The sequence below is a fragment of the Amblyomma americanum genome, chromosome 5 (assembly GCF_052857255.1).
Source record: "Amblyomma americanum isolate KBUSLIRL-KWMA chromosome 5, ASM5285725v1, whole genome shotgun sequence".
Taxonomy (NCBI): domain Eukaryota; kingdom Metazoa; phylum Arthropoda; class Arachnida; order Ixodida; family Ixodidae; genus Amblyomma; species Amblyomma americanum.
This window is the reverse complement of record NC_135501.1, coordinates 208,937,464-208,962,783: the sequence shown is the minus strand read 5'-3', so window position 1 is coordinate 208,962,783 and position 25,320 is coordinate 208,937,464. Positions and strand designations below refer to the sequence as shown.

Here is a 25,320-nt window from a genome sequence, read left to right as displayed (position 1 = left end):
GCTTCATCGTCACTTTTCGGTGCAACAAGTCCTCAACATGAGGCTCTGCTGCATCTTGTCAATTATATTTGTGAGAGCTGCATATAGGGTTAATGGTTCAGTATGGATAACTAGGCAGTCCACTTAGCCTATGATCTCTAAAAGCTTCACGCAGAAAATCAAACACACGCAAAACATGGAACACACCTTCAATGCTGACCGACACTGGGCCTGTGCTGTTTGTTCATTCTGTTGGCCAGGCTTGCTCTTCTGACGTGAAGAACACCCCTGAATTTCAAATACCATTCTTCCATTCTTCGTTTGTTTTTGATGTGACTCTTACAGAGCGCAGTCTGGAGTGTTGCTTAAAGTTTGTATAAAAATTCATTTGATTGCTGCTGGGATGGAAGTGGAGGGGTGCAGGGGCCTTTATTGTCTTTATGGATCTCTGACAATAGCATTCATTTTCATTTTTGGTCCACACAGCCACTTGGTTCGCCAGTGTGAAAAGGGCTTATTATTAATTTATGCTGCAGCACACTGGTGGGCCACAGCAGGAGTGGATTAAAAAAAAAGTATCAACTTCGCTTCAGGGTATAACACAGACAGTGAAAGTTCGCTAATTAGAACTTCATTAAATCAATTAAAATCTGTGACTTGTAACATCCATATCCATTCGTGTCTACGTAAAACGTAGCCCCTTAATTTGAATGCAAATCATTTCCGCCTCCGACAATTTGAACTGCGCACCGTTGCGCCCGGGCGCCCAGGAGTCCTGGGCACACGGCCAATCGAGCAACATACATGTGAGGCTGTGCCACCTTTTCAGGGTAAATGTGGAGAAGTTAAAACTGGTGTGGAGAGGGCAGGTGAAAGGTTGAATCAGCGTTGTGGTAAACGAGAGTGAGGGATCTGTCTCTGTTGGCGGCAACTACGTCGGAGATTTATACCGAACTGTTGCTTCTAGTCACTGGTCTCAATTGCTTCCGTAGCTTGTTGTGCTAGATTTTTTTTTCTGAGCAATGGATAACGTCATCAGCACCAGTCAAGATACATCGGTCCAGATACACCGAAACCACAATCGGGCACGAAATCGTGATGTACGTGAAGTGGAGCTAAGCTGATGCTTGCTGTGCATCTTTGTTTTCTAGCGCCTTCTGCATCATGTTGTTTGAATGGTTGTAGTGGTCACCCCAAATTTTGCCTAAGTGGTGTGCCACAGTGTAGTAATTTAGAAATGTCGTTTGTCTGTGGTAATTGGAGTCTTTTAACATAGCGAAGACATGTTTGGGTTTACCAGACTCCAACTGCGCATACACTGTGGCATGCCCCTACTCATGTCATTGGGCGTGCGCAACAGACATCCGGTAAACTCTTATATGCCTATGCTAATACGTCTCCACTCTGCTAAAAGTCTCTGTTAATGCACTAACATTAAGGAGCCCATGTCGCAGAAATTTCGGCCTCGGCGCCATTGACCGTGAGCAAAAAAATCCACAAAAAATCCCCAGACAACCAACCTAACCTAGGAGGCAGGTGGGCCATCTAGGTTACGTGACCTTGAGGCATCATGACAACTTGCCCACCAGATTGCCAACCGTGGCAGGTGGCAGTTAAACTAAAGATCAGTCGCTCGGGGAGAGCTACCTGGGCCGCACAGGTCCGACCAGTGGCAGCACCTGCTATCGCAGGGCAGTGACTCATTGCTTAACTGCTGCGCCAGGAGTGGTATGAGGACTCCCAGGGATCTGTGAACGTAAAGTAGAGAATGACCTAGTGTGCATATAAAAGGAATTGATTAACCCATTAGCTATCGCGTCATACCTTTAATGCGGAGCTAAAATGTCTCCTCCAATTTTTACCTTGTCGAAACCTTTCAACGGAAGATTGAGACCATGCTTGTTCTCGATGCAAGTCCGCTATCGAAACAGGATATCACCAGAAAGCACGTTCATTGGTTTAGCAGCTTGCAACGTGAGGTAGGAAGGCTGGAAAATCTGGTATTGTGCAACCATCCTGACGTCAATTGGCTCCAGGCATAGGTGAACATAATTATGTGTCTTCGATGGCAGGTATGAATCTTCGAGAAGGATAGTAGCAAAAAGTTCTTGGTGTTGATTTCCAGTCCTAAGTGTTGTAAGGAAAAACATTTAACCTGAAACTAGAGCACTGCATGAGCTCGAGCCCGCAGGCCGGGCTTTGGGTTGCGGGCTCGGGCCGAGCTCGGGCTTGTGTAATGAATGAGTACTTTCAGTGAACATCTGCTTCTTATGTTCTCATGGGGTTAACAAACAACGGTCAAGGTAATTAGAGCCAGTTTGCAACTATTTCCAGAGTACAAATTTATTGATCTTCGGTAGTATGTCATGTGATATGTTGAGCATGCAAAAAAATGTAAATGCAGAAAATGCAAAATAATTTAGGTAGAACAGCATATACTATACCATTATGTATTAGCTCATTTGCACTCTTTGCAAAGCTCTCAGATTCTGAAGCTCTGAAGATCTTATTGACACATTATTTTTGCTTGCCACCTTCCTAGCTTTGCGAAATCGTTTTGCATGAAGCATAAATACGACATCCACAGACGATTTTTTTTTTTTCAGCTTTTCAGTTCTGAATAAGTCAAACTTAACTCCTCCCCAGCACACGCCTTGGGTGTGTGATGTTCCGAAGCATAGAGGAGGCTGCGCATGTGGGCAAATGTGGGCCTTGGAGGGTGCATCCAATAAATGCTTAGCTCATAGCACCCGTGTAGTATGGTTTCTTTCCTTTCAGCCTGTGTGTTTGTGCTTGTACTTTTCATAATGTATGGCAGAATATTTGAGACTTCTCTCTTTTATCTGCCAAGTCCTGCCTTTATTTACTTTTTTTTTCAATTTTTTGTGCCTTTTAATTCTATAAAAGCTTTCCAAACGAATTGTACAATTCGACCGTGTTAACGCTCAGCAAAAACTACTAACTACACCAGAAGCAGAAACTAGAGAATTTTAGACCTCTATTCTAGGAACGGCCCACTCTTTTTAACTGAAACTCATAGTAGCAACATTTGCGCTTCTGTAGCACACTTGTAGCTTTTGTGTTGTTTCGGGCCTGAGCCGGGCCGGGTAGGTGAGAGCTTCCTTGGGCTTGGGGCCGGGCATGTATTGGGAAAACCGGGCCAGGCTCGGGTGGGTAACAGTAGAGGGAACTGGACCCGGGCCGGCCAATAGGTAAGGCCCGTGCAGTACTCTACTTGGAACATTTCAGTACATGTGTAGTAAGGTTTCAAGTTGACGGTGTGATGTCTTTTCATTTGATGATTCTGTAGCAAATAAATACAGTAAAACCTCGTTAATTCGAACTCTGTTTATTCGAAATCCCACGTAATTCGAAGGTTTTCGGCGGTCCCAACAGTTTGCATGCAAATTTTGCCGGATAATTTGAACAGCCAGCGCGCCCTCATCCGGATAATACGTCAATTTAAGCCATGGCCTCCGTGATTTTTCCATAGTGCCAGTCTCTGAGGCCAGTATAGTTTCCGGAATGGAAGCCAGGCGGCACTTTAAACCAACTTCGTGTTTCCGATGCTTTGTTGTGCCTCAGTGATCTGCACCGGTTTTGGAGGCTAGCTTTAGTTGACAAAGCAACAAGCAGGTGCCACTAGGTCAAAATTTTTCTGGTTCCGTTTCCGTTTTTGTTGTTTGTCTCGCTTGTGGCAGGTACTGCTCGTTGTTCTTTATTGTTCGGTGCCGCGACCAGGCGAGTACTGTGCTCTGCTAGTTCTTGACCACGTGCGCGGTGTTGGTGTTAAGAAAATGCCGAAGTACAGAACTCTGACTCTCTGCCAGAAAGTGTGCCTAATTGAGGAGGCTGAAAAATGGACGAGCTCCAAAACGCAGTTGGCGGAAAAGCACAAGGTGCCTTTATCGACCCTTTCAACTATATTGAAAAATACGACTAAGATCCTCGAGGCCTACGGGAAGACGCATTCGACGAAGCGGATGAGGATTCGTTTTTCTACATATCCGGACGTTGAAGACGCCTTGATAAAGTGGCTTCAGCATGCAAATGCAGCACACCTGCCTGTGAACGGCACGCTGCTGCGCGAAAAGGCCGATGAGCTTGCACTGCGGCTGGGCCATGAAGCATTTAAGTGCAGCAACGGCTGGTTGTCCAGATTTAAAGACCGCAATAACCTCAAATTCGTGACAGTGTGCGGCGAAAGCGGGAGCGTCGACCCAAATGTTGTCGAGAATTGGAAAAAGCATACATTGGCTCCGCTGCTTCAGCAGTACGCGGAGGACGATGTTTACAACATGGACGAGGCCGCATTGTTTTACAAAATGCTGCCTACGAAGACGTTTGCCCCAAAGGATGCGGTAGTCACGGGAAAAAAACAACCCAAGGACAGAATAACCATTCTGTTTGGTGCGAATATGTCCGGCAGTCACAAACTGCCGCTGCTGATCATCGGCAAAGTGGAGAAGCCTCGGTGCTTCAAGAACGCACGACTTCCTCCTAGAGATGACGTGCTGTACAGAAGCAACAAAAAGGCTTGAATGACGGCAGCGCTGTTCGAGGAGTACGTGAGGCACCTTGACCGTAAGTTTGCTGCCGCGGGACGAAAAGTTGTTTTTGTTGTTGACAACTGCCCAGCCCACGCCGACATCCAGAACTTGACAGCAGTTAGGCTTGTCTTCCTGCCGCTGAATGTTACAGCTGTGTCGCAGCCTATGGACCAAGGCGTTATTCTGCAAGCGAGGAAGATTTATCGCTGCCATTTGCTTAAAAGGATCTTGTTGTGCTATGACAACGGTAAGCAATATTCCGTGGACCTACTGGATGCCATTTGCCTAATCATGTACGCCTGGAAGCAGGTGGAGGGAGATATGATCAGGCGTTGCTTTATGCACGCCTTTTTTTCCAAGCAACAAGATGACAGTCCCGAGGATGCATCTGATGCCAGCTGCACACTGGGTGATGAAGGAGAGTTATTGTGTGCGCGCATGACCGACTTCGACGAAGAAAACGGCGGCGGGAGCAACGGATTGACCTTTGCGGACTATTTGAGCGCCGAACTTGATGTCCAAACGTCTTATGCCGACTTGGAAGGAGAAATATGTGACAACGGGCCTTCCAGCGAAGGTGAAGGCGATGTTGAGCCCACCCGAGCACCAGCTTTAGCTGCAGTCGTCGAGTCGCTGAACGTTGTGCGCAGTTTTGTGGAGTGTAGCGGCGGTAACAGCGAATTGCTGCGCACTGTAAGCAGACTGGAGGACGCAGCCTACGGTGCGGCTAACTACTGCGCCAAGCAGTCGCGCATCGATCACTACTTCAAGTGACCGTTTTTCAGGCGAAATAAAGGTGCAGTGTTGATACAGCCACGTTTCGTACGTTTATTTCTCATTTTTCGTCCATTTTTGATAATTCAAAAACCCGGTTAATTCGATGATTTTTCGCGGTCCGACGGACTTCGAATTAACGAGGTTCCACTGTATAACTCTTATTTGACAGCCTAACTGCAGAATTGACAATACGGTGCAAGAATTTTGATTATGTGACGACGTTCAGAGAGCAGCGTTAGGTTCAAGGAAGAAAGTTCATTGGAGGACGAAAAGCCAAGAAGAGGAGGTTGAGCTAGCTGCACAGCACTGCTGAAAGCCTGCCACATCCTTGCAATTGGCAGTGTTGCATTAAAAGGGCACTAGTTGGCCTTTACGAATAGATTACAGCATTGTAATGGGAAAGAGGCTACTTCTGCTCTAAACTGGGCGTAATGAGTTAAAAAAAGGCTAAAGAATGAGACTCTAGTGTCACCGCCAGCGGCCATTCTTACGCACATACTGCGACGACATCCAAAACCAGTTTTTATATGTGGATCTCTGACGCTGGGCTACACCGTTATATGCCTCCATGTGTTCATTGTAAAGTGTTCTCGGTCTTATTGTCACAAGTCTAAATCAGTTGGCAGAAAAAAACAAATGTTTTGTTTTTAAGGGGGAGCACCTGTTTTCTTAATTGTAGTGTCTCTTTGGAGTAGTAGTTTCCAAACTGCGTGATGTTTAGCAGAACAGTAGGCAGCTGCTGAAGCCAGAATAGAGTGCAGCGATAGCATCAAGTGCTCTGTGGCTAGATTTAGTTGCGCAGTGGCCAGGTTGTAAGAATATTTGCAAAGTGGGCACCTCTTCGTTGCTACTGTTCCCTGTGACACTTGAATTGTCATCACGTTTTCCTTTCCATACTTCTGTGCTAGCCAAAACAGTGTTTCTGTGGGCTACCACTTGTTTATTCATGTTTGTTTTGCTTCTTGAAAACAGGACAAACACCACCACCACCACCACCACCTTGTCATGCCCCTGAATTTCCCTTACAGATCAGGACGTTGACGCTGCAGCGACTATGTTGTCACTGCAAAACGGCCCCAACATTCTGCCCCCTCCAAGTGAGTTTTCATGTCGAATCAGTCAGTAACACAGAAGATTTGTTTGCATTATAGTAGAACTTTGCTGTTACATTCCCGGGTGCTGCGTTTTCTTGACTCGCACATTCCCATAAGCCAGTCCCGTCCAAATTCCCATAGAAACCCAAGCAATGCAAATCCGTCTCTTACGTCAACTGAGGCAGCTCTTCCGCATGCTATGTTACGAATGTCACTTTGCAGTAGTGCTTTACTACATGGTGGCATTTTGACAGCCTACATTCAGCAATGGCAGATCAGCCAAAGTGGAACTCTGGACTGCACGGCACTTGGATGCCACCTTGCTGGCCGACTTCTGGTGGCTTGCACCCATGCCGACACAAAACACACATTTAGGGGCAGCATGAATTTCATTGCAGTTGTTCGTGCTGTTCCATTGACACTGCGGCACGAGCGCAAACGACCAAAGGCACGGAAATGAAACTATGTCCTGGCAAATGTCGCGCGGGCAGACAAGATGCAGTTGCTCGCATTGGCTCTGAGGCGTGTTTCTGTCATCTGTGTTTTCCTTGTCGCCTGCAGCTTAGAAAGGCAGTTTCATGGTTGCAATAGGCAAAGTTTGTGTAGGATTAAAGCGGGCAGAGCAAAAGCAGGGCAGAAGTGGTCACATGTGCGCAAACTGCACTCAATCCACGCGCGCACCCTCTTTGCTGCTGCCTCCCTTCCACCGACAGCTAGTCGGGTAGACAGAGAGCCATTGCTGGGCGTTCAGGACATTCTCTGCATGCCAACTGTCACTAAAGCCACTAAGCCTTGCAGATTTGAGGGAAGCATGTTGGTATTAACAAATGTAAAAAGAAAGGCAGACAGCGATGTACATTTTTTTCACATGTGCTTCCTGGCTACAATGTTTCCAAGGAAGCTGGCACTTTTTTTTTTTTTGTTAATAAAGTCACAATTATGAAATCTTCAGGGAACATGTATTTTTGCACGCCGGTTCCAAATATGTAGTTTAATATTATGTTCAACAAGTCTCTGTGCACTTATGCGATACGTCTCTAACCTTTTGCCGAAAGTTTGAAAGAAATTCTGTTGCAGGGAAACACAAAGGCGCCCCTGTTCTGTGCGATGTCAGTGCACATTAAAGATCTCCAGGTGGTCGAAATTATTCCGGAGCCCTCCACTGCGGCATCTCTTTCTTGCTTTCTTTTCTTGGTCCCTCCTTTATCCCTTTCCTTGCAGCGTGGTTCAGGTGTCCGGGGAGATGTGTGACAGATGCTGCGCCATTTCCTTTCCCGAACAACCAACAACAACAACTTGTTAGATTTCATGTCATTGGTTCTTTTTGACATCAAGCTATGCGATAACAATAAAATTATCGTCCTGCCTGTTACAGAAGGCGAGTTATAGGATTTTCAAACAGTCACGAATACAAGTTTTTCTTCCCGTTTTTGAAGTGGCAAATTCGAAACACTGTAACTCATCTTCTGTGATAGGCAAGATAATAATTTTGCCCTTATTGCATAACTTGATGTCAAGACAAGCCAATGGCATGTTGTTCTAGCAAATTTCCTGCAGCAAAATTTATTGAAAGCTCTTGGCAAAAAGTTACACAACTTGTCATATAAGTGCACAAGGACTTGTTTACATAAAATTGAATTGCATATTTGAAATCAGTATGCAAAAATACATATTTCTTGAAGATTTCGTTTATGTGACTTCATTAACAATTTTTTTTTTTTTTAAGATCAGGTTCTCCCTTAACGTCGTCTCAACCAAGAATCTTATGTGAAGCCTCGGAGTAACTCGGGTAAGCTAGGGTTAGTTTGGAAGAGTGTTGCACCAGCTGTAGCCAATGGGAGGGTGACCTCGAGGGTGATCTTGGCCAAACTGATCTTAGCATACCAGCAACTTATGCAGAAATGAAATAAATATTGTCGCGACTCGATTTCGAACCCACGGCAGAGCGAATAGATCATCATCTCAGCCACTGCAGGAGAGCACTATCCTATTACCGCAGCCGATTACGCCTCGTGTCGAACTACAGCACACACTCTCGCTGTGCATTGCACATTGTCGTCTTCATCAACTTCTATCTGCGGCACGTACAGATCAGATCAGCTTAACCTCCATCATAGCTTAACCTGGGTCTAATATCGCCGCCAGACGTGTCGATGACTCAGCAAAGCAAAACCATGAGCCAACCAGGCTAAACGCATGCTTTTGCAGATCTGCTCGGTTTAACTACGTTAATACCCTACTATTTTTTTTCGCAGTCCCGTGAAAACCGTAGCAGCTGGTTATTACTGCATAATGCACGATGCATGTCTCCTGTCCTTTTGTGTTTCCTCATGCTATTGTCATTTTTGTGAGTGTGAAAGGTTTTACGTTGCCATCAAAGATACGCATGTATTGTATTCTGGTTAATGATAACAGGCATGCATGCATGTTTCTATATTATTAAGTGGGAATGAAAGGAAGAGAATAATGAAGTTGTTGCAGTTTATGCTTTATTACCACAGCGCCCAGTTTGACATTCACATGCCACCAGTTGTGCAGTGCACACTAGTTATGGCATTCTGGGCTGAAACATAAGATCATGCTGGGTGTGTGTTAGTCATTTGCATTTTTTTCTGTCCCAGCAGTGTATCTGAGCTGATGGCTTTCATATGCATCTTCATGATGATGGACACGTGCATGCATTTTCAATAGGGGTACAGGCATCATAAAAATTACGCAATGTTTATGACATGTTGTGTAATGTGCTGAACTCTGAAAAGAGTGCTGCTGCATGTGTGCACTGTATGCTTTTCACAGCTTCGTGTTACATTTTAAAAGAGCATCTCTCCTAGACTCAAGGCTATGCAACCTTGCCCTTTGTCAGAATATGCTAGGCTAGGCAGTGATTCGTGCAGATTTGTTTGCCAGTTTTTAGAAAGATGTGCCCACCGCTGCACTCTCCTGAGGGTTGGAGAGCGTGGAGCATAAACAACTCCACCCTGCATGCAAAAAAAAAAAAAGTTAGTGTTGATGAGCCTGATCAGCTGCTAACCGGAGGCACGAGGCATAAGGCAGATTTGGCGGAAAAGTCATAAGACAGATTTGATAACAGAATCATTACGTTGAGTCAAGCTGCAACAAGTAAGCCGCTTGCAACAAAGCTTAATAGCAAACAACCTAAATTACAACAGGCAGGCTTTCACAAGAGCACAGTTAAGAAGCATAAATTTACATAACATGGGAACAAAAGCTATTGATATGAGGAATGAAGCAAGAGTACCCACTGGTTAACAAAAGTGTAAGAGAGCACAACAATGTTGTGCGAACGATGGAAGTAAAAAATTGGAGGGGATACTTAAGCTCCGCGTTTAGGGCATGGCGTTATGGCATTAATGGGTTAATGCGATATATGTGGAATTCGTCATTCTCTACTTTACATTCATGGTTTGCTGGGAGTTTTTATACCACTCATGGTGCAGTGGTGCAGCAGTTAAGCAAAGCATCACTGCACTGCGATGGCAGGCTCTTCCAACAGTGGGCCTTGTGAAACCCGTGGCCAATCATTAATTGAACTGCTGCCTGCCACAATGGGCAGTTTGCTCACAATCGAGTGGACAGGTTGTGATGACGTCTCAAGGTCACGCAACCGAGGTGGCCTACCTGCGTGCCCCACAGATTGCTCCTCTGGGGATTTTTCGTAGATTTCTTGCTCACTGCTAACGACAGTGCTGTGACACAGGGGGCCTTAATGCCATCACGTTAATGCATAGAATAAAACATAAGGCTATATACAAGAAGAAGAGTCCGAGAGAGTGGGGAAGGCTCGGCCTTAGCTGTGGCATGGGGAGGTCTGGTCAGAAGGAGCATCGTGCTGCAGTTGCTTGCTGTGCGGTCTATAAAGTGTTGAGGAGATGAGTAAGCTTGGGCCGCGCGTTAGCCCTTCTGGGCCCCAGTGTATCGGGCCTCGGTTGGAGGCTCACTGGCCTACCACATACATAGCTGACAACACTATCAAGTCCGCACGCACCGGCTTCCCTGAGCGACGTGCCTGGCTTGTGCTTTCTCCCTCCGCCGCACCCTGGTGTCCCTATGTATCCGCAATAATCCCATTCCCCAAGTTCATGGGGAACTTGGCCTCTCACTCCACACACAGCAATCAGTCCCTGCGGGCATTTGTTCCCGGAATTTGGCTGCGGCAGGCGCTTACTTTGTGGCACCCCTCTCCCAGTTTCCACTGTGCTTTCTCTTCACTCGTGCCTGTTAGGAGAGCCGAACATGCCAGCACTACAAGTTCCCCTCCCAGCTTCCACCCTCACCAACTTCCTTTTGCCCTCATGCATTGAAAGCAGAGTTCGTGGGTTCCCGTTCCCTTCTGGCTTCCACCCTTACCCACTTTCTCCCACCTGCAAATGGCCAATGTGTGCATATCAAAGAATGTCGCATACAAAGCTCGTGCTGTAAAATTAAAATGGCAGTAAATGCTGGAGCTTTGATGTCTCTGCTGTTTTTAAATGATGGGGGAGTTCACAATTCCTCATTTGGTTTTGCCTTTTGGGCAACACTGAAGGTGACGATGAGGACGATGACGAAGAGGAAGGTTATCGGGACTCTTCTCCCCCAAGCCCCATCGTGTTCACCAAGAAGCACCTCAGGCTACAGTGAGTTTGCCTTTTTTTTTTTTATTCATTTAGCCAGCTGTTTGAATAGAAATAGGAAAGGAAATTCACTCAGCTGTTGCGTGCCCCAGTTCTGATGGGCACCCTGTTTATGTAGTCGTGACAGAAAGTGGTACTCGTTTTGCATTCTATTCTCATGCTTGCTTGAACCTTATTTTCCCAAAGCCAGGCAGGCATTACAGTTCGCACAGTATGGTTTGTGTGACATGAACACTTCCTTCTTTCGTTGGATGAAATAAAGTCCTAAAAGAGACCCCATAGATAAGAAGACAAGAGGACATGCACTTTCCATTGCTTTTTTTTTTTTGTCTGTGTGCCGTCCTTTCGTTTCTCCCTAGCTTTGCGCCAACTTGCCCTGCAGTGTTTTACTAGGATTCCACTTTTCCTCTTATTATTTTCCCGCCACTCCTGTGACACTATTCACAGTATTCACATCGAAAGCTTGTTAATTGAAACCTCATTAATTCAAATTTCTGGATAATTTGAACTGTAAGACTTGATCTCCCCATGGTCCATTGGAGTCTGTAAAAAAAAAAATTAAAGGGGACACTTAAGCTCTGCCTTGAGGGTATGACGCGATAATTTTAGTGGGTTAATGCAGAATTGGTCATCCTCTACTCAAGGGGAGATGCCGGTCTTAAAATGAAAATTTTTATTATTAACGATATCATAATGCAAGTAGGTGCATATATGAATTCATGTTTTGAATAATGTGATTGCTTTCAGTATATCTCAATTAGTTCTCTTATTAAGGGAAAATAACTGAAGCCTAGTTAACTTCTTGCGGGTCATTAAGGCACTTTCTTTCAAAATATTTTGGTTGCGATTGAAATGGAGCTGTAGCCAAAGACCTGCCAGGTGGAGCTATGCTCTTTATATTGTTATTGAGGTACAGTGGTGATCAAAAGTTCGCAGGCCGCTCTGACCGAGCCAGGAGCGGCTGCTCTCCGCTCTCGCGGCGCTGCTATCGCTAGCGCGGCTCGGCGCGCGCCGGCTGCGAGGGTATGCACTGAGAGGGTGTGCATTCCCCTCCCTTTGACTCTCGTTGATAACAAAGCCTGAAAAATGGTAGTGCGCCGCTCGCCTTCACTGTTCGCTCTTCACATTCCGCTGCGGCGCTTCGCGTGGCATTGCAGAGGAGAGTTTTCCACCAAGTGACGCGCCATACTAGCTGCCATATTCGGTTAGACTGTGTGTGCTTCCCATACTTTTCGGCGTCCTGCCGTACGAAATAACGCGTTTACCCACACATGAGCTGTGTTCCGGCTCTCTCAGCCATTTGCGTGATTTCCCACGTTGCATTTCGGCGCGGAGCCCTCATAAGTTCCGCGACACCCATCAAGAAACTTCTCCAATCCTGTTTGTGCCGATATATGCCATGTCGTGTTTAAAAAAAGCTTAACACGTAGCAAGTAATCTTTAAAATCGACCCGGCCAAGCCCGAATCGACGGTGTCAAATACGTTGGCGACCTCCAATTTGGCATTTCTTCTTTCACACCCTCCTTCATCCCTTCGCTTACAGCATGGTTCGGGTGTCCGCCGATATATGCGAAACAGATAGTGCGCCATTTCCCTTCCTAGAAACCAATTTACTCACCTCCAATTACTCACCGTCATTACATTGCAAGGTCAAATTTAAAAGTGAAAAATATGGCAAAGTGCATTGCAGAAGTCCTTAAGTGCAATTAAGCGCATTCAAACTAGTTGTAGATTCTTGAATATTCTCCTTAGGACATTTGTTCCTGCAGAAAAATGTGCACAGTGTATCTAGACTTCGCTCGCTTAGTTGGTACCGATTGCTTCCAGTAACAAAGCTTGCACTTAAGTCTGCATGGCTAACTAGCTTGTGTTGTTTGACTTGCTTTGTTCAAACAAGTTGAACTTCGCTTGAGAGTAATTATTGTCATGACCTAATGGCAGCATGTCTATAGATAAGCGTCATGTTTGTAACCAAAGGTGGCGCTGCGGTCGGGTGTAGGCAAAAACGCAGCACGCCTACACTGTGCCAAGCAACGCTGCCTTCGAAACCAACTGATGTATGTGAATATTTCAAAGCGTGCGCGTCGCTTGCGGTTAGAAACATTTTTGTTGATGCTCAGAGAGTAGTTGTGCACTTTTTCAGCCTGTTCGCCAGAAGGAATTAGTAGGCGGAGCACTGCATCGGGTGCTTCTCCGCGACAATTGTAAAAGCACAGCGCTATACGGCGGGTGAAAGCGCGAGGTATGGGGAGGAACTAATCTTCCACAGTTCTCAACTTATGGGCCGGTTAAGCATATCCGATTGCTAGTGCAAGATAAGATGACGTGATGCACGATGCGAATCGGCTTTCTCACACGATGAACCTTGTAATGTGCTTCCTATTTTCACCGTGCCGCTTCACTCCGGAGACCTTGGAAATTAATGAACACTATAGCTGCTTTGAATAAGGCAAATGCGATACGAGAGCTACACGAGCGTATGCACAGACTTTTTCCTCGAGCTCCAAACGAAATTTACACACACTGTGCTAAGCTATAAAATTTTGCTTCTTATTTTAGAATTTATTCATGTGTGTGCATTCTGCTTGATCGGAGTGGCTTTTGGTGTGGAATTTGCTGTGTTCGCCAGGTTCTGATTGACCTGCAATGTGAAAATTCAAATAAGTTGGGAAATGACGCTGCGTGACTTTGTCGAGATCCTAGCGTCGTTGGACCAGTGTTGAAACAACACACTTGTTGAAATTCGCGAAAATGAAAACAGAAAAAAACCATCTTGCATTCAACTACCCGAGTCCGGTGCTTCTTCAAGTGCAGCACGGTGTGAACGCTGAAAACTACTGGCGGCGTTTGTTTTTTTTTTTTTTTTTTTGCGCGAAGTGATGCTCGGGACGTTGCCCGGATGATAAGCATCTGAAAATGGCCCCCTGTGTTCAACTTACGACCCAAGGCACACAGAATATCTCGCCTAACTTTATGCTGAGAGCAAGAATGAGAACGAGTTGCAGGTGTTACTTAATCTTAGCACAGTTCACCACGCGACCGAACAGCAACGATGCGAAGTCAGAGACACGAAAAAACTTATTAGATTTGAATGCAGAAACGCAATATAATAACCCAACAGACGAAACGAGCTCGCCGGAAACAAATTGCCTCAAAGTCGCTCCGTCGCCGAACTTAATTGTCTTGCTCCTCGGCCCCTGCCTGTCGCCTTCACGCCTATCTGATTGCAATAAAATTGTGGAAACTTATGCCGATTCCTTTGTTCTGCATTGCGGTTCAACTATCTGATTGCAATAAAATTGTGGAAACTTATGCCGATTCCTTTGTTCTGCATTGCGGTTCAACCTACCACACCACAATTTGTCGGCACACCGTGAATTTTACCCCAAAACACGCAGCCGTGGCACATCCAATGCGGAAGGTCCCGCTTTTTGCCTACACAACGGAAGTCACTGCTGGTGCTTGTCTATAGCTTGAAGAGGCACTGAGCACAAGTCTGTCCAGGTTTTGTTTTTAGTCAAAATTGTATTTATGGCTCTGTTGGTGGTCATTTGGCAGCTTAAGTCGCTTTCTTCTTCTTCTTTTTAACTAAAAAAATCAGATGTAAAGGCTGAACATTAGTTTCTCTCCCCCACTGGAATCAAGCTTGCAATGTCGCAACAGGAAAGGACTGTGTGACTTTCATTTGGAAGTGAATGGCGAAGTAGCCTAGCCTCAGAGATTTGTATCTGAAAACGCTGCTGATATCATCGTAGTTTGCTTGTGGAAACAGCCAGTGGCATAGGTGCCTGTGTTCAGTTTTCCGGGTTTTTTAATCTTATATAAAGACTCCCTATTTTCATTGAAAATGGCCTCTTTGTCATTAGAATATGGTTATCTGTTGGTACGAGTCAGGTTTGATTTGTTCTCAGTGTCTCTATAATCTGACATCTGTGTTGTGTGTCTCGTATCTTCTCTTGCTGGGCAGAAATCGCAGTGGCGAGTCCTCGGTTGGTGGTGCCAGCACAACAGCAGTGATCACCAGCAGCCCCAGTGAGGATCATACGTACAGCGCTTCGCTCGCCAATGGCAACAGCAGCAGCGGGGACTTGGGAAATGGCGCGAGCATTGCCATCACTGTAAGGGCCTCAGTCTGCCTGCTTGCTCTGCATTCAAATCAGATGTGTCACTGCCGTCGAGCAGAACAGAGGCTCTCAATCAGCCTCGGGGAACCCCAAGTGTTATGGCTTCCATCTCTTCTTGGCCAGCATGTATGCAAAAGAAGAGCATGCAAAAGCACGGCCCCTCAGAAATGGTCAGATTCAGTTAATAATGGCTGGCTGTCGAGTGAAAGGGTCCACTGTGAGCATATGCAGCATGATTAGTTCCAAGATAAATTAGGTAAAAGGAAGAGTTCGTTTTGAGCATGCATGTATTTAGGGGCTTGGGGAACTGAAAAAGCACTTCAGTTCCTTGAGCGTTCCACTGAACCCAGTTTGAGAACTTCTGTTGTAGAAATACATAAAGTGGAAGGTGTGCTATAAAAAAATAGGAGTAAAAAAGCTGCTGAAGGGCACCTAGATGGTTTCGCGACCCCATAAAACCGTGGCAAAGCAACTCTTTTATAAACCTGTGGAAAAGGAAGAAAAATGGGAGCAAAGAACAAGGGGCATGATTGGTACCACAGTGCTGGATGGCAATCTGTCCTGCACACTGAAACGGGAGGGTTGGCTCATTGAAACGAAATGAAAGTTTTGTGATTACAAAGAAAGCTCTCGGAGCATAAGGAAAGTAATCTGTGGTAAAACATGATGAGGAACACAAGTTGCAGCTTGCTGTCCTCCTAACTTAACATGGTGTGGGACTCCCAGTGTGTGCAGCTTGAACAGATTGCATTTCATAACCTCGTAACCGTGTATGAGAAATGAAATGGTATACGGACAATGAATGTGCAGCTGTTTTTGCTGGGGGTTTTATGACACAGGTAGTCATCTTGAAGCACTTGCCACGAATTTGTGCACCGTGAATGTTGGGTGTAGTTCTTGCATTCAGCGTGCAGTTACAATCGAAGAAGCTCTATGAGAACTATAACACTCGCGCCTTGCTTGTTGTGATTTCAGTCAGTTCGAAGCCTGGTACCAGGCCTGCGGAAGGATTCTGAGCAGCTGTACGATGACAATCCCCAGGAGGAGAACAGCAACGGCAGTGCTGCTTCCAGTAACGGGGGTGGGGGACTTGGCAGGCTTCCGCTGTCGTCAGTGCCTCCGCGCAAGCGGAGGGCTGCCCTGGCTGCAGCAGCGGCCCTTCCACGCAAATCAAAGCGCACCGCATCAACCGCTGCCACCACTACACGCAGGAGCAGTGGTGGCAGTGCTGCATTGGGTTCGTCCTCTAGTGCTGACAGGAATGACGACATGGCTGAAGGCGCAGCGCATGCACTGCTCAACCTCGCTAAGGTCGCCAGCAGCCAGCAGCTGATACTGCAGCAAGGCAAGAATTCATCCACAGGGGCGCGGGAACGTCGGTGATGATGCCATGGCCGGTGATGATGATGATGATGCCGTGGGGATGTGACAGCAAGTGGCTCTTAGTGCAGAGAAGGGGAGTGGAGGATGCTGGTTTGCCACAGCTGGGGCATTGTGCAGCCAGGCTAACCTCGAATAACTGTTAATGTGTTTTATTCGAATGAGGTGGTGGTTGCAAATGCTCTTTGGTGCGAAGGCTGCCGTCATACACAGGCTGCACTTTTGTTGCCTTTTGTTACTGGTTTGTTGGTGGGGCTATCATTTTTCATTTTGTCCTTGCGATGTTTTCTTGGCTTAATTTAATTATTTTTTAACATCATTTTATCGAAGCTTCAAAAGGAAGTGGCAGGGACTACAGTAATGATCTGACAAATCCCTTGCCTCAGGTTCAATGTGGCGATGTAGCACACAGCACGGTGCTTTAATGGTGGGGCTGGAAAACTAAAAACCAGCAAACAGCTTGGGCTGCCTTTCTTGACGAGGCTGTGAAACAGACTGCGAGCAGCTCAAGCTCTATTTTCCTGCTTTACGGCTTCCCAGCTTTTCCTCAGAACAGAGATTGCGCAGACCTCTGGACGAGCAGATTTAGGTGGCAGCATCTAGTTTTTTTAAGTGTAAAGTGTCATGTTAAGTGCCTCAAGGTGTTAAAAAGGAATAGAGAATGCAGAGCGAATTGCTGGTTTCTTCATTTTTTCACCTGCATTCATGAAGTTAGTAGCATAAAATGCAAAATAGTTTTATTTTACTGTAAAAACGTCAAGTGGGATAGGTGGTGTTGCTGTGATGAGGTCAGCATTAATTAGTAATAGTAAGTGCAGTCGGTAAGCGGCAGTAGTGGGGGAATTGTTGGGACGCTTCCTCTGCAGGTTTGAGACTCTGTAGTGTTCATCAGTGCTATGAGTGAAGGGCAGAAAATAGTATGTATTGTTAGCTTTATGGACACAAACTGTTTGTGTGCACTAGCGGACTCAAATAATACCTCAGTTTTACGGTAGCAGTCAAGTCAAAGCTACAGTCCTTTTATCATGGTCTTGTTGTTTTGATGTGATGGTGCATGATTTGTGGGTGGACGTGGCGAGCATTTTGTTTCAAATTGGTGACACAGGAGGCACTTTGTGCTGTTTCATATCAAACAAGTGTACATGCATTTTTACTTGTGGGGCAAAGAGTAACAAAGCGTGTTCAATTTTACCATTGATATGATATTAGCAATTGCAGATTTGACATTAGGTATGTGTCGAAGTATTTTTAATACAAGTATTCTTTTCAACCGCTCCCCTTCTCTGCGTAAGTTCGTGTCAGCGTCACCTTTTGAATGTGGTTCTTGTGGCGCCCTGGACACTTCCATGCAAGGCCCATCTGTGTTGGAGGCACGCCCTGGCACATACCATGTGCTGTCTGTCTGTCTGTTTGTTTGTTGCTTGATACTCCATCTTGCAATGGCCTTATTGTGAGTAATTGTTCTCATCACATTGTTTTTTTTTCTTCTGTTCTTTCTCAGTAGTATGTTTTGTGTGTGGCTTATTGCCAGCGTTAGTTGACTTTAGCATACAGACTGTTCTTTGTTGTGGTTTTTATTTTCTCATTTGTTTATTTGATATACTCTTCCGGTGGATGTGGAAAAGGGGCAGACGCTGCCGATTTTCACATACCCACTCCATTTCCAGTTACAAACTAGTTGTGGGCCCTCCCCTCAATCCTCTTCTCTCACCTATGTTAGTCTGTTTTCAAAATCTTTCTAACAGTGCATTATCATGAATTGTTTTAAGGTAGTGAGACTCTTGACTGTGCCAACCCCTCTACAACTGTCTAGAAATGCTGCACTGCGAAGTTTTGCAAATTGTGAAGCTAACAGTTGCCATGAGTAACCGCTTACTTTGCTACACTTCTGCAATTGTTCATTTTGTTTCAGTGTGGAGATGGGATGAACATCTGCTCTAGGCAGCAATTCATGAATGTCAGAAGACTTGTGCCTCGGGGCCGGCTAGTAAGTGTTATTGTGTTCATCAGCATTGAGAGTAAAGGAAAGGGCTATGTTAAAGTCTGCTGACGCCAGTTCTTTGTAGGTTTTTTTTTTGCGAGATATTGATTTCAGTGCTCTGGCAGAAGCACCAAGTTCTTTGTCTGTCTCTCAACTCGGACTCTTCATAGTGTTGACTTTTTTTCTTATTTTATTTATGGTGATAAGGAGCAGTGAATAGCATTTCTCCCTCTCGTTCTTTTATTATTTTGCATAGTACAGTTGAACCCCTTTATAACAGACGCATACCAGAAAGCCGTTTATCATTGTCTCTGTTAAATGAGAAGGCTCCGGTTCCATAGTTTCATTATTTGATGATCTGCCCCTGCTTTGAAGTTGCCACTCAGTGATGAAGATTTTCACAAAATAAGACGTGTATAAGTATGTTGCACTAATTGATTCGGTGCAAAAGTAGCTGTTTAATTTTGTAAGCTTGGCACATGATGTTCCAGAGAGCAGTTCATGCCTTCCACTGCATTGCGGCTCGACATGTTGGCAAGCTATTTTTTTTTTCCTCACTGAGCTGCTTCCGAAAAGTACATTTAGCTCTCGGTAACTTGAAGTTGCTAGAACGGTGAAATGTTTTGATGAACAGAGTTTCGAGGCATGCAAAATACAGAAATTTTCAGTGTACTGATGGGGAATTGTAAAAATTTCAGACTTCTTGGGATTATTGCACAGAGCAGTCTGTTACGCAAGCCGGGAACTTACTTATAATAAAAAGAATGTCATGTTACGCCTACAGCACAAAAAAAACATGGCCGACATTTGGACATGTGATCACATTGCTCCAAGGTCCGCTGCTGACTATGTAGCTTGACAAATTGATGGGGAGGCGACGCGACGCGCATGCAGTAGGAACCCGCTATAGTAAACTCTGTTATAGTGAAAACTCGGAAAGCTGCGGTCCCATTTCTCCTTCTATAGACTGCTGTCTGTATATATATATTTTTTTGTTTTAATAAAGATTTTCTGTTTTCGAAGAAACGGCTATAGTAAAGAGCGTCTGGCCGATGTACTTCCCGCGGAATGATGACATCGCGGCACGCGCTAAGTCTAGGATCATGAGGCAGACACCGAATGCGCTTGTTGAGGTGGCTTCACCGCCAGGTTCTAGAGCCGTGAGGAGAAGTCAACTTTTCGAAAATCTTGAGGCCGTGAGGCGAAGAGCTTGCACAGAAAAAGCTATGAACATAGAAAGAAGGGGGCGCAGGTCGCTTAAGAAGGAAACCCAGTAAAAGTGCAATGAGGGGTATAAAACGGAAGGGCGTGTGTTTTTAGCATGGCAGTGCGAAGCACGAGGACCAGCGGCAAGAAATGGAGGCGCAGCGGAACTGCGAAGGTGGTTTTGCCACGCTTGACTTTGTCGTGTCCATTTCTTAACTACTTCCTCTTAAATGATGCTGAAGCCACAGAAGGCGCCGCCGTTACCCTGGAAAGCTTTGGTTTTCACATAGAATCAAACTCTCTTTATTTTTGTTGCCATGTTGTATTCATGTTAGTTAGTTAGTTATATTGATTTTAATGGCGCAAAAGCAACTTAGGCTATGATGCGCCAAACTCACGGTTAGAGCTTTTGTTAAAGGTTACGCTTTTTATATCTAAAGTTTGTATAAAACATTGGCTTCTCTGAGAAATTTAAAAATGCTAGAAAAATCAACCAGTGCTTGATCTCCTAAAAGTAACATGGGGTGTAGTGGGATGTATTCATTGTACAATGTTGTGAAATATTTTTTCCTCAGTTGTTCCAGTTTTTTGCATAACTAACTAACTAACTAACTAACTAAGTATTCATGTAAATGCGGTACTTCCTCAAGATATGAACAATGTAGGAAACGTAATAACATGTGATACCTGATAATTAATAATTATCACATGAAGGGACGATAAGAGCAGGATGTAAGGTATTTGAGTTTTTTATAAACCATCACTTTGCACTTAGAGAGCATAGTCAGCGCCGCGCATCACCAACTGATATAGTAAAACACTTTGCTGGTCCGAGCTACTTTACTATAGAGGGGTTCTACTGTAGTCTTATCATCATGGCAACAGTTCGCTTGATGGTTGCTGAGTGACTTGCTCGTTATGCAAACAACTGGCTGATGGCCCTTTTACCGAGCTTAAAACTTCATAGTCATAGAGCAGCTCGAGCAGAAAAGCCCACCGTTCGCCTTCACCATTTGGAAGCCCTTCTCTGTGCAGCACTTGCAGTTAAGGAGCCCCTTGTGTGTGCTTTGTGGGCAGCCAGACCAGTTTATTAATTGTGGTTGTACTAAATACCTTGTCAGTGATTACCCTTGTTGTCACCCTCGAGCCCAGACGCTACCGTGGTTTGCTAGTGATGGTGCTGCATTCTCGTGCTGCATCCGCATAGTTTGGACGAACTCCAACAAGTAAAGTTAAAATGCCTATTATATATAAGCGAAGCTTCTGGTCAAAATTCGAAGACAGCTTGTCTTTTATGCCCGCCTGATGTCAGTTACTAAAGAGGTCTGCTTAATGGGAAAGATAAGGCAGCCAAGCAATTGTGCGGAAAATATCTTATTCCCGATTGTCACATTACAGCTGTGCCTCTTATATAACGGGGTTGAACTGTATGTGTCTGCGTTTTTTACATCTGTGCAGGTTGAGGAAATTCACACACACACATATGCATTCTCCATTCTATCTGCTTATTTTTTAGCATGCTTTCACCTCATCTAGGCGCACAGACGTAGTGTCCACATTTGCTCATTCCCGTCCCTCCTGTTGGAGCACCACACGTTTGATCGCCTTTGCTTCCTACCCGCTATGCCTGAGCCACCTGTCCTTGCCAGCGGCTGAGTAGAATGGCAGGACACAGCTTTTGTCTTCTCTCGTGTTTTGTTTTTGTAGTTGACATAGTAAATATGTATGGGGAGAGTGGTATCCTCTGGGCAATAACACTCATTTAGGTGGGAGCGGTTTGTTCGAGCACTGCTGCCTTACGTTTGATCTACTCCAAATGCTTTCATTTCATGGCGTTTTCAGAGTGAATGTGCACAGTTTCAGTGCAATCATTGAAGCATGAAAGCAGAGCTGTAGCATCAGGTTAACTTTGTTAGGTTTGAATATCTGTTCTTTCATTTGTCGCTCTGTAGTTTTTCACAATCTCACTCACTCTGTCTCACTTTTTTGTGAAGATTGGGCAAGTGAAATCTAGAATGCTCATGCCTAGTGGTGGCTGCCCGTCTTTCTTGCTTGACGACAGCAAGAGTGTATAGAGACAAGCAGTAGCAGTGCACAATGCTGCCATGTGAAAGTAATAATGTGTGGGGAAAAAGCGTGGACAGCTGTAATATATGAAATATACAGAGCATTGCTTGCTGCACTATACATAGTTGCAGATGCGATAGAATATAAATACTATATATACACACACACAGACACATTATTATTATTCCTATTGTATACATATACAAATACAAAGAGCATAATGCCCTCTTGACATGAAACGCTGCACGTTGCAGTGGGAAGTTCATGTTGAAGGAAAATGCTATTTGATTTATTTTTTTCATTTCATTTACTACTGACTATTACAGTGTACAATGGCTGATATCGCACATTCTCTTGTTGCTTTTTGCATATTCTTTGTTTCATGCTTTTTAGTGGGGTGATTTATTTCTTCATCACCTGGAGTAGCAGCCAGGTGCTGTTGCGCATGCGATTGCTAATGCTGTCTCACCAGCCAGATTTTCTTTTTTTTTCTTGTTTTTAAAATGCTTTCTTCTGGGCTTTCTTGGTTGTGCGTGGTGGTAATGCACTCTGCTTGTGGTGTGAGCTCAGGCTTCCTTGGTGAAAAATACTAATGCCTGAAGTTTGCAGATGCGTTTTGTCTTTGATTTAGTTGGATCAGCACTGATTTGTAAGAGTAAGAAATACCGTGGCACACTTTGGATGTTTTGCACTTAAGTTTCATTGCTTCCTCATCAACGTTTCTAGAATGTGAATGTCATGCAAATATGAAAATTGATCTGTGTCCCTGGGCTGGATGGTCTACATAATGAGTTGGCTTCAGTCTAATGTGCCTGCTACTTTTTGTGCATACCTTTGTGTGGAGTGACCCAGTTTTGACTCCTTTTGAATTTCCTGTACAAATGTTGAAGCTCTTATCTATGCTTTCTGTGCACTGCGAATTTTTTTTTTTCTTTCCTTTGTCGGGCGTGCATTCTTCTTTGCCACATTCTCGGTGATGACTGGAGCGTATTCTAGTTTGTCGTCTGCTGTGGCAGCAAAAAGGGGCAGTGTTGGTGCGGACATTTCACTCTGCAGAGTTTCATTTGCAACGACGCATCTATATGAAAGCAAGAGGTAGGTGCATCGAGCTCAATGACCTGTGGTTGGACGCAGTATTACATGTGCACTGTTTCTGCCAAGGCAGGTGTTGTTTGTTTGTGGAGGGACTCCCTTCAGGCTGGCTTTGTTGAAGACCGCAGTCAAGATGGTTTCCAAGAGGCGTTGCAAGAGGAGAGATTATGTGCCAAAGCATCAACCACAGTGTAAAAAATAAGGCTAGGAGGAGAAGCATTGTAGAGCAACAGTAGTAATAACACAAACACCACCTGTACAGAAACTTCTTCCCCCTGCTAGGTCACTTCCTTTTTTTTATCACCCCAGTCACTTGGCCAGTTTCTGATGTTGTGTCTGTGTAAGTGCGCATGCGTGGATTGTCGACAGTTTGGCGTTTTTGAGGCAAGGAGCAGAAGCAGTGTTTTCTTGCCTCTGTGTGTATATTTGTTCCTAACCTGTAAGAAAAAAAAAAATAGGGATGCTGTCTTGGTGTATGTGCAGCAAATGGAGAGTCTATCCTATGCAAAACTGTTTTCTCTTCCTCTCGGACTGTTGGCCGTGCGAATTTGCCCACTAGGGCATGGTTACTGGGATAGGGCGAAAGATGAAAGGCCTGACAGGCAGTGTTGATGCTTCCTTTGCAAGGTTTAGCGATGCGTTCCCTTCTTGGGGGCTGTGGTTGTCTTGTAGATTTCTGTGCACTTTTACTGCGAGTTGTGCGCAGCACCCCTCTGGTGCCGAACCGTGGGTCTTAGCAATAATTGACAAAGCAATCACTAGTGGTGTAAGTGTGTAGAAACATTGAAACAAAACCGGAGCAGGCTTGCAGAGCCGCTGCTTGTGTGCTTTCATTGCACAGCACATCAGTAGTTTCCCACTTTGTCACATTTTCTGTCTTGGATATGTTGAGTAGCATGCGTGATGCAACAAACATCTTATTTGGGTCTTTACCTAACAGTTTCTTCGTAGACGTGTGCATCTGAAATGTCGGAGTGTCAAAGAACGGGCCTTATAATACAAACCAGTTGTCGCATTTGTTCCTGTTTTAAGTGTTGAAGACGGAGTGAAGAAAGCGGTCGTCGTCATGCGAGTGTATGCTCCAGGAGAGAGTGGTGTTGCGGACTCGATTTTGTGCACGTGCCCATGCTGTCTAACCAGTACAGTTGGTGTGAACGCGAGCATTATTATAGCCTGACTGCGTCTGGTCGTTATTTCTGCAGTGCATATTTTGCAACTGCGTCTGGTGTGTTATCACTGCACTATAACGATGATGCTGTCTGGCAACCTATGCAGTCATGTTGTTCTTTTTGACATGTTCCCAAATATTGTTTTTTACTTTCCGCTACACGCCACTGGTTTTTCATGGGCCTGCTGCTGTGCTCACACGGTTATGTATGAACGCTGCACTCGGTACCCTTCCCTCCCTAACCTGAATGCACCGAATGGGCTGTACGACTTTTGTCAACGAAGTGCACAGATTGTTCACCAATGCACATCGAAGCAAACAGGTAGCACCCAATTTTTTTTTTTTTTCTTGGATAGGTCCTTTGTGACAATCCTTGCTCTTGAAGGGACTAAGCAGCAAAAATGAAAGCTACGTCATTTTGGTGGTTTTCTTACTTTCTTCTTGCTTGCTTTTGGGTGTTTGTTGATGCACTAGTGACAACTCGTTTTGTACTTTCCAACCTTCGATCTGTTCTTTCACTTTTTTTTTTTAACTCCAGCTGCAGAAGCAGGCGAGCTCTGTTTGGTCAGTAAAAGTGGCTTTGGCAGGTTACACAAAAGGTGTAAAGGGATCAGCAAATTGAGAAATGGTGTCGTCAGAAAAAGCGCGCTACTGCATACAGGCAAACACGCTAGAGAGTGTGTGTGGTTTTGAATCTATGTAAATATGGCTTGTACTGTTGTTGAAGAAGAAAAAAGTTAAAATATGCATGTTTTTTTCTAAACCAAACATTAGTGTGTCTCCACTTTCCTTAGGGCAGTCTTGTGTCGATGCCAATATCATTGCCAAACCACAGCTGATGGGAGTGTGTCTGCAGCATATTTTAGATAGAAAAGAAAGGAAGACACCCCTTTTCTTTTTTCTAACTGTTTGAGAAGAAGAATGTATTTCAATAAATAGAGCTGTGCAAAAGGGTGCACACTGATTATTTTCCTCATCTGAGCTTTGACCTGCTGGGAACATATCCCAGCCACTGAGTTCAAAGTGGCCATCTATTTTTGTTGGAAGGATTGCTGCCTGCATGTAGATGCGCAGTACCTCGGCTTACGTTTTCATCATCTTGGCTACACTTATTAATGCTCTATGATGGGACTGTAAGGCAGAAAGGCTCTCTTGAGAACCCTTGGTGGCTCTGGAATAAATGGTGTGCCATGAAAGGGGACAGACTGAGTAGAACACGACCAGTTTATAATGCGGCATCCGAGGTTACAGCGGGTTTTGTAGTACT

General features: G+C 45.0%; 1 protein-coding gene across 5 annotated transcripts in view; it reads left to right on the top strand.

Annotated features, from left to right (window-relative positions):
- Nucleotides 1-25,009, top strand: part of LOC144133562 (forkhead box protein N3-like) — a 68,453-nt gene extending 43,444 nt beyond the window's left edge. For 3 of the 5 annotated variants that reach the window (XM_077666743.1, XM_077666741.1, XM_077666742.1), the window contains 4 exons: nucleotides 6,335-6,403; nucleotides 10,947-11,037; nucleotides 15,003-15,153; nucleotides 16,135-25,009. In XM_077666743.1, coding sequence (XP_077522869.1) covers nucleotides 6,335-6,403; nucleotides 10,947-11,037; nucleotides 15,003-15,153; nucleotides 16,135-16,542 — 719 coding nt within the window. In that variant the 3' untranslated portion in view covers nucleotides 16,543-25,009. The remainder of the gene's footprint in view (nucleotides 1-6,334; nucleotides 6,404-10,946; nucleotides 11,038-15,002; nucleotides 15,154-16,134) is intronic. The other 2 variants (XR_013315072.1, XR_013315071.1) reach the window with 1 other exon arrangement.
- Nucleotides 25,010-25,320: the final 311 nt, after the last annotated feature.